Source organism: Astyanax mexicanus, chromosome 16, assembly GCF_023375975.1.
Source record: "Astyanax mexicanus isolate ESR-SI-001 chromosome 16, AstMex3_surface, whole genome shotgun sequence".
Classification (NCBI taxonomy): domain Eukaryota; kingdom Metazoa; phylum Chordata; class Actinopteri; order Characiformes; family Acestrorhamphidae; genus Astyanax; species Astyanax mexicanus.
The window spans coordinates 9,411,280-9,421,487 of record NC_064423.1 but is presented as its reverse complement, the minus strand read 5'-3'; the positions used below and the strand labels follow the sequence as shown (position 1 = coordinate 9,421,487).

Here is a 10,208-nt window from a genome sequence, read left to right as displayed (position 1 = left end):
AAACCTTCTAAACCTTTAATGGAAGTCAATGTAAAAAGAGATTATTTCAGGTCATTTTAAAGAGTTTTTATTGGTCCGATCAACAAGAAATTTTGGCACAGTGTAAGGGACAGTTTGTCTGTTCAAATTACGTAGTAAACTAAACATCGACAAAAATGGAGATAAGTGTTTTTCATAGGACAGCGACGTATATATATATGTGTATATATATATATATAGTGATTTGGCCAGAATCAGACTAATACAGATGCAGAGTAACAGATTGGACGATTGCATTGCTTGTTCATGTCATAACTATAAAACTATACTAGGAGCCCTTTAATCAAATTAGTTGTATGCCTAAAGTATCTCTCTGTTATTACTTTTTTTCTAATGACTACTGTTTTTGCACTTGAGCTTGTCTGAATGCATGCCTTTATCATACAGCCGATTTTGTATGTTTCTTTTTTTATTTTATTTTTTTTTAGAAAAAATACTTATCTTAAACTGTGATTTGTAATATGTGAATGCTGAGCATGAATTGTATTTATAAATTCAAATGTTTCCTTTAAATACCTTTAAAGCTAGAATTAGGATATTATTAGGCGATATGTTTTTATGTACAGATTGTGTTTAGATGGCTTATAAAATTAAATCAAATATCTATTTCTTTTTTCTGTGTATAAAGGCATTACTCAGGTTAAAGTTTCTACAAATGTCCTGATTCTAGCTTTAAAGTAGCTTTTAACATTTGAACTGAAATTATTATTGTTATTATTATTAATATTGTTACTACACTGGTATTTCTTAACACCTTTACAATGACAGCTAAAGAATGCAACATTGACATGTGTGATATACATTTGGGGCTTCCTGCATTAAATAAGGATATAAGCGGACAGTTTTAGCCAGATGCTGCCAGTCACAATCATTCCACACACACGTGTAGAGTGAAACTGTTTAGACCAAGGAAATTTAAATGTCTGCACAGCTAAAGAAATGGGATCTCCCATCTATCTGACTCCCACTATCAAACCTTACTCAAACTCATGTTGATAATTCATGCCATCTTGCCATGAGCACACTGGCCTGTGCTTAGCCTCACTTAAAAGATAATACCTCACAACTTATACAGGTGTGGGTGAAAAAAAAAACTGTAATATATCCAAACAACTAACATTTTTTTTTCTTTGATGTGCACAAAGTATGCAGGCTGTGGGTGTGCAATAGTGCACACTTTATGGACCATTATTAAATAATCAGTATATATATATATATATATATATATATATATATATATATATATATATGCAACGATTACACAAAGTGCTGGGGACAGAAGCACAATGGGAGATGGGTAAATGGCTCAATGACCCAGTTTACACTTAATTTAATTTGTGTCTCAAAAAGTGGCCAAACACAACAGATTAAAAATTTACTCACTAAATTATCAGTACTTTCCACATTTAAACAACATCTAGTCATTTAAATGCCTTTTAAATCTCATGATCAGCTTTTTCTATCGTTTTTAGAGATGGAGGATATGGCAGAAATGATCGCTGACTATTCAACTAGTCAAAAAAATTATTGTCAGATTAGTCGACTACCAAAATAATCATTAGTTGCAGCCCTACTACCCACCCAGAGAGAGCAAGGCCAGTTGTGCTCTCTCGGGGCTCCGGCAGCTGATAACAAACTGCATGTCCAGGATTTAAAACAGTTCAAGATTCAAGCTTGATCTTTATGTTACTCTTGATCAGTGCAAGTCATTTATGTTCACTTCCAATGAAAGTTGTTATGCATTCTCATGTAAATTTGCTCTTTTTTTATGCAAACGGTTTTTTTTTATTTATTTTTGTTTTTATTGATTTACCAATTTTTGACTACTGTACCTGTACACATTTTCAAAAATGTCCAAACCTGTAACACTTGCAGGTTATCCTTTTAATCAGTGCATGAGTTACAAAAACTTCCAAAAGAAAAATAAAAGGAAAAAGCTGAAATGGATGAAAAAAAAAAAAAAAAGACAATAAGAAGTGCAAAATCGACCAGACGAAAGGTATTTATATAGTCACATAAGGCATCAAGTTCAAAAGAGCATCCTGTGAAATCTGCACTGACTGAGTACGGAAATTATTTACAGTCGTGATACAATATCAAAATATTGTTCTGTAAAGTAAAAATAAGCTCTTGTAGTCCATTGTTTTGATTGGAGCCATCATAGAAAACCATGGGACCAAAGAGGACCTCTCTGGAAGGAGACAGCGTGCAGTACAGTGCGTTAACGCTCCTGTAGTCGGCCCAGTGTAGGAAGATGGGGGGGGGCGGGGGGATGGGATCCTCTCACGATTCGTCGTCACTCTCTCTGCAGTTGTTCAGGCTGCTCCGCTGGACTTCCAGTTCCTCAGCACTAACCATAGCTGGGTTGATTGCGGCGTACCTCGTCCCGTGGAACTGTCGCAGGTGTATCTGCAACAAGACAAAAAAACAAAAGAGGATGATGAGAAACTGATGAGAATATCAGTAATTACATTTCAATAATTGTTTTTTATATAGTAATGAACCAATATTTTAGCAAGTCATTCAAACTAAGTCTCTAAAATTGGACATTTCTAAACTTCACTATTTTAAATTAGGTGAACATTTGTTGGCACACATACATTAAAATGGAGATCTTTGAGTTGGCAGCTTCTTTTCCATTGGCTTTTTGCGCATCTATTTGCACACTGGGTAAATAACCCAGTTTCAGTGCATAGTTATTCCCGTAGGCTAACTTAGGTAAAATTGGATTGGAGATCATACATTATTATTAACTACCTGGCCTCTATGTTGTAGGCTGTAAAAAATAAGCATAATTTTCTGATTCAGGATTTTCCTTTATAAATCATTGGTTGTTCGGATCAATAATTTTAGTTAAATATGTCATATAGCAGATGAACACATTGATATTTGACAAGTGAAAATAAGTGTATAGGATTTACAGAAAGTGTGCAATAATTCTTTAAACATGCGCCCTTTTAGTTTTATTGATTTGAATACATTTAGCACAACCTACATACACAGGTGAATCCAATCATGAGAAAGGGTTAAGGTGCCAATTACAACTTTTTCACATCTTTGAATCTTTGGGAGCCTCAAAACAACTCTCAGAACTCTCTTCTGTTGGGTGGGCAAATTTATTCCTAATTTGGTTTAAAGAATTATTGCACACTTTGTGTAATTCATATAAACTTCATTTCACAACCAATGATTTATAAAGGGAAATCATGAAAATTATCAGGGGTGCCCAAACCTTTTCATAGACCGATTGTGGTAATAACAAAACCTCACATTTACAAAAGTGTAACAGAGAAAGAACAATTGTACAATATCCACAGTGGTGCAAAATAATGCCATAGTTGAATGGTTAAAAGCATTTTCCTAATCTGACCATTCAATTCATCCACAGTATTGCACACTGTACACCAATCAACCATAAAATAAAACCACTGACATATAATGAATAACATTACTGATTTTTTTTTCCACTGGCATTTGTGAAAGGGTGAATATTAACATTTAGCTGTAAGAATCTGAGACACTTTGACAAGAAGCAAATTTAAAGTGGCTGCTAAATGACTAGAACAACTTCAGAACCTCAGGCAGGTCTTGTAGGGTGTTACTGGTATGTGATACTGGTATGCAGGGTCTGCTGTAACATTTTGGTGCCAAATACCACCGGAGTCAGAACTTATTTTTTTGGCAGTTTGACATAGACACTGTGTTTTCCCTTATCGACTTGTTTTTCTGAATATTTTCTTTTACTAGTTACTGCAGACAGTGGAGGCTGAAGAACAGTTTCAAGTGCAGCATCATATACATCTCAGAGAGACCTACTGTATTTTACAAAGAACAAGAAAAAATGCATTTTAGAAGGACAAATCAAACAATGCAGATGCGAGGTGTGAAAATAGACTCTTGGCATGGTGTAAGATAGCAATGAGCATTGGGATGTTGGGAGTTGGGTCTATGCCTCGAATGGTCAGACCTATAGTGTCTGCACAAACGGGGGATGCAGAATTTTAGGTACGTAAGTTGTGCTAATCGTATTAATTATCTGTGTCATAATTTAGGATAATTTTAACTTTAAATTTATTACAACGTGAAGGACAGCATGTGTTCAAAAAGTTCAAAGTTATGACCGAATTAAGACAAATACTGAAAAAATAAATAAATAAATACAACTCACTTGGATGTAAAGGTTGACTTCAGCACTTCTACAAAGGTATGGAAAGTTTCCACCAGTTTTGAGGTGAGCCCTTCTTGCGTTGGGGTACAGTTTATACATTTCCTCCTTTGCCTCGTTTGAAAGAGCACTCTGATCAAAAACCTGACACACAAATCAATTTAAACATGTGGCACAATACAGACAGACAACAATATCCCACAACACAGCTACACTTTCAAATTAACATTACAATTAAAATTAGTTCACTTTATGTTGCAGAAGGTAAACCTACATCCATAATGGTGACTGCAACGTCCTTTATTTTGTGAGGTTCGACGTAGGAGTTTTGGCAGTTCAGGGTGAGCCTGGAGGCCAGTTCACTCTGGTTCAGACTCTCCAGCTGAAACACAAACACAAAGGCAGCACTTTGTTAGACAACCAACGAGCAATAAGGCAAATTTGCTTCTGACATTAGAACAATAAATAATAATAATTGTTTTAGCGTCTTCATCATAATGTGCAATGTCATGTACATTAAGAGATATCGAATCTAAATAAAATACACAACAACAGTCAAAATTTTGGACACATCTACTCATTCAATGTTTTTCTTTATTTCTTTATTTTATGTACTTTCTAGTTAGTAGGTTAATATTCAAGGCATGAAAACTATTAATAATATGGAATATGGAATTATCTACTAAAAAGTATAAAATGTTTGTCCTCCACATTAATCCCCTGATCTGAACCTGATGATCTGAGATGGTGATTTGAGGTGATTTAATTGGGATAAGCTGGAGCTTCACAGCGTGTAGGAAAAGCATTTTTTAAGCTATTGTTCAGCACCTCCAGGAACTCCTTCTTTCAAGACGCTGAGAAAACTATTCCAGGTGACTCTCCCTCATGAAGATTAAAATACCGAGTGTGCAGATCTGTCCTCAAAGATAAATGTATAAAACATATTCTGTTTTTTTATTTATTCTTTAACACTTTTTGTTTACAGAATAATAAACATTTATAAATTTAAAAGTTTGACTTGGACTTATTTTATACAAAAGGAAAATCTGCACTGTTCTCATTTTCCCTCACATTTCTAGCAAAGACTATACAAGATTATACATGCCAAATATTTTCTGGAGAAATCTATTGTACTATTGTATTTTTAATAGGGCTGTCAACGTTAAAGCGTTACAGCAAGTGATTAATTTGAAATCATTAACGCGCTTTAATTTTTTTTATCGAAAATTAATTACAGCACCAAGTTTTACCCTAAATTCTGACGTAATCTGACCCGCTCCCACTTTGCTGGTCAACCTGGTACTCATTGACCTGCTGCTCTGGGTCACAGACAGCCCACTGTTGCTGCAGGTCATGCTGCAGGCATGCAATTTCGTGCAGCCATAATACACCTAAATTTCATACATGCCCTGGCAGCCAATCAACAGCATGCAACGTTTTTACTTGAAATGCCTTTCGATTGTGTTTAATTAGGTTTTGACAAAGTCATTATCACTCAACAAAACAAAAGTTCGAACATGAGCACTTACCCTATCAACCATAAAGTCTATGGCATCTGCCATTTTTGGATCTACAGGTCCTTTGGCGAAGTTGCCGAGAACAATCTTCTTCAGCATAAAAGCTGGCATCAACCAGAAACTGTAAAGAAATATTTATTTAAGAAAATTATACGCTACTATGTAAAAAAAAAAGGAAAAGGAAAAGGCCTGGGTTCCAAGTACAAAATGCAGTCTACTACCTGTTAGCTGTCCACGTTTGGTTAAAAATGGATGTGTCGCTAAATGAATTGCACAGGATGAGGGAGTGAACTCGAGGGGACTTGTGGGTCACCTCTGCAAACTTCTGAGCCAGAAATCCTCCCAGGGAAGCACCAAATAGGTGCACCTAGTAATACAGAAACAGGGTTAAAGTACTTGTTGTGATAAATGGGGGGTATGTCCTTTCACAAAGAGATCCTTAACAAAAAGGCAAACCGGACAAACCTTATCCAGCTGCAAGTGGTCGAGAAGCTTCCTAAATCCATCACAAAATTCCAGTAGGTCCCAGTAGACAGGGTACTGGAGCTGCGTGAGATACAGAGAGAGTTAAAATACTAAACTGAACTGCTGCCACAAATTACTATACACCTAGCTGAAAGATGAAAAGTGTAACGTATTTGGAGGGACTGAAATGTTTGTCTTGTGAGTCATGAATGAGTTCACAGATGAGTTAATCTAACTTAAAAGGCTGTAAATCTGTACGTATAATGGAATGATTGCTCAACATGCCATTACATGCAGGTCCTCGACAGGCAGTAATATGCAAGCTATCAATACTAACAAACTCATTGTTATTGTTACTTTGAACACAGGTCCTTCTAAAAGACAAAAATTGGCTATTTTTAAATTGTTTCTTAGTTTAGTTGATGAATATAATTGCTAATATGGCCTGGAGAATCCCACAGGGCCTAAAAAATGGATGTAAAGTAATGTTTTAATGACAGTTGAAAAACACAGTGTGGGTCTATTTTCAAATGTGCAGTGTACAGCTTGATTTAGGGCTTGACAATGTGTCTTTGGTATCGTAAGGGTGCAAAAGAATACGCACAATTCTCTTAATTAATCATGGGTGTGTTTTGGGCGTAAGGTGAAATAAACCAACCAGGGTTTCACTTGCCTTTTCCTTTAAGAAGCAGGTGCTCTCAGTCTTTGGCAAATTGATATTTTAACAGCGCAGTGCTTCTGCGCTTCTCAGCAGAGAAAACTGACCTGCTTGTAGGCAATGTGAAGACGTGCAAGCAGCTCATTTATGGGAACTGCTATGGTCATATGGTTTCATTTGGTCTCATATGGTTATGAGAGACATGTCATCTGCTGGTGTTGGTCCACTGTGTTAAATCAAGTCCAAAGTCAGTGATGTAAGATTTTCTGGGAAAACTGACTTTGGACTTGATAGAACACAGTGGATCAACACCAGCAGATGACATGTCTTTCCAAACCATCACTGATCATCAGTAAATATTACATTTCATTTGTAAATCAAGGAATCAGAGTCTGGAGGAAGAGTGGAGAGACACACAGTCCAAACTGCTTGAGGTCTAGTGTGAAGTTTCTACCAATCAGTGATGGTTTGGAGAGACATGTGATCTGCTGGTGTTGATCCACTGTGTTTTATTATCAAGTCTAAAATCAGTGCAGTGTTTTCCCACAAAATCTTACAGCACTTCATGCTTGCCTCTGCTAACAACTTTTATGGAGCACACTGCCCACACTGCCAAAAGGACCAGTTTTTGTTATATAATATTCTATTTTCGAAATACTGACTTTTGGGTTTTTATAGGCTGTAAGCCAAAATCATCAACAATAAAAGAAATAAAGAAACTTTTATATTTTTTTTTAAATGCACGTGTATATTTAAAATGTGCTGATTATGTCTGCCATATAAGAAAATGCTTGTTAACAGTGACAACTGTCATTGACACTTATTGTCAAATATTTGAGTAATTTGCTCTTTCATTTTTTGATGCTTATCTTAAAAGAAGAGCTTTAATGTAAAACAGCTATGCAATAGTTTTTAAAGAAAAAAATCTATTCAATTTAATTGAACTTTGTCATGATACCAGTACAGGGTTTTACAGTACAACAAAACACTGTAGGACTAATTTTCCGGTGCTGTGATAAGAATAGATAAAAGGAAAGTTTCAGATGATACTTACAGGTTTCAACATGAAGTGAAACCATTTTACTCATAGTCATCTTTGAAAAATAAATCTCTCCTTTAAGACAACTTAATCTTCACTAGAACTTTTGATTTGTAAAACTCTACAGACACTCTGAACAATGGTCAGTTTTAAGAAACTTACCGAAATTACCCGATAGCCCCAACCGGTGAGAGCCAAAATCTGCTGAAAGAAAACCTCAGCTGTACCGCTCACAGGAGGAAGGAAGATGATTGGGCACCTGATGGTCTTTGGCCCGGCGTCGTACAGTGACCAAACTTTACTGTCGTCATCATCCACTATGATCTGAAAAGCAGCAATCGCAGCACGGTGTCACAAGCACAGCAGCCTGGCCTCAGTCACATTCCTAAAGGTGCTGGATCACAAGGCTATCACATGGTTCAAATCATGAAGAGATGGAGCGACTTAAGAAGCCATAAAGAAAGGGTCATGGGATATTAAACACAAAAAATACCACTAATTTTAAAATGAAATCCAATAACAATCAGACCATACAACCTGACCTAGTTGTACTAAAACATATAACAGAAGCATAAGCTTACCCTTTTCAGGGGCACTGTGCTTCGAAACCAGTTGTAGTCAGGAGACACTCTTATCTCCTCCATTTCTAAAATAGAATCAATTTACAGGTTAAGACACAAGAGAGACTTAACACAACTCTGTACAGAACTCTGCGCAGGACTCTGTACAGAAACAATGCTCCTCAGTAGCGGCTGAAAGGGCTGCTTTGTGCAACATCACATTCCTTGTTAAAAGTGAACAAATAATTTAATTACAGCATTAATGTTAGAACAACACCAGAACACATCCAACATGGCCTGCTGTGGACCACTTAATGTCAGTGCAGGCACTGCAACTGTAAAATAACGTTATATTGAACCATATAACACCTGTTATCAACACTTACTCTAAAATTGCAGATTGACACTGAAATAATAACACAGACACTAGTCATTTTAAATATGATAGATAATATGTGGACTCTACTTCTCAATTCTAATAAAACATTTATTTAAAGGATTCTTACACCTAATATACACAATTCACCTTAAAAATATCAGAAAAAAACAACCATGTTTAATGCCTAAATTGCTTACACAAAAAAAGTGGATATTTTTTTATTTTCGTGCCCAAAACAACATACATCTATATTAAATAGTGACAATAAATCTAAATAAATCTAGGAAAAAAGGTAACTACAGTAAAGCCCCTGTCTACTTAACTATCAAAGAAAAAAACTGTACACACAACAGCTTACACAGCTTTTATCTAATCACGTTGTTAATGATGGATCACTTTGTCACACACACTAACCTAACCTAGCTTACTCGCTAAGATAACTCATGTTTTTGTCACAATTCCTATTATAGTAACTGCATATACTAAACGATATCACTTACTAACAACATGTCTGGGCGCAGAATTACAGACATTTCTCCTGTTAGACCCAGAACTTTCGGTTCCACCTTAAAACAGGGGCATTAGCTGCGTTCCAAAGGGTGTTCAGGCGGCAGTATTAACAGCAGCACAATTTAAGGTGGAATGGAAAAGTCGACTAGAAAGCCAAGTTCAGCTGGTCGTGTGCTCTAAAATACGGAGTAAAATAGCGATATTCTAACATTGAAATAAGCCCCGAAAATATCTTAAAGGGCTGCATTATATCACAGAGCTGTTAATATAACAGTACTGTGCTTTGTTTAGATGTGTTTTACCTTTAACGGAGACTTCAGCCTCGGATCAGCACCATTTTAGCAACAAACCGAGAAGTCATATGACAGCGAGTTCCGCATCTTACACACGGCTCTGCGCATGCCCAGTACGACCACCACGTTATGGTGACGGAGAATATTTTAAGCATTAAATTATATTTTAATAAATCAAAAATAAAATGTAATAATTATTTTTATGCTAATAACATAATGTATTCCTTTAATAAATGTAGTCTAATCGTTTTTTATGTTAATGGAAATAAAATAATTGACTATTTTAATTTGTATTTTAATAAATATAAATTAACTATTACATTTAATTATATACGTATAATATTTTTATTATCATCCGGTCATTGACAAAAATAAATACATAAATATATAAATAAATATGTAAACAAACAAACAAATAATTATATAAATAAATAAATACATACACAAATGCTGTGTTCTGGATTGCTGCAAAATGCCTCCTGCTGTTACAGTATAAATATATATATATATATTTATACAGACTGGAACCATATTATCTTTAATGTCAAATCCAGGATCTATCTGTTTGGGATCCCACAACATT

General features: G+C 35.5%; 1 protein-coding gene and 1 long non-coding RNA gene across 2 annotated transcripts in view; both read right to left on the bottom strand.

The window, feature by feature from the left end:
* Nucleotides 1-10,208, bottom strand: part of LOC125782198 (uncharacterized) — a 374,822-nt gene that overhangs the window by 255,248 nt on the left and 109,366 nt on the right. The window lies entirely within an intron of this gene.
* Nucleotides 1,909-9,718, bottom strand: spg21 (SPG21 abhydrolase domain containing, maspardin). The gene is made up of 9 exons (XM_007260220.3): nt 9,635-9,718; nt 8,465-8,529; nt 8,046-8,207; nt 6,187-6,267; nt 5,943-6,088; nt 5,734-5,842; nt 4,479-4,586; nt 4,208-4,348; nt 1,909-2,448 (listed from the first exon to the last, which is right to left on the bottom strand). Exons 2-9 carry the CDS (start codon nt 8,525-8,527, stop codon nt 2,323-2,325), a joined length of 936 nt encoding a protein of 311 aa, XP_007260282.3. The 5' UTR covers nt 8,528-8,529; nt 9,635-9,718; the 3' UTR covers nt 1,909-2,322.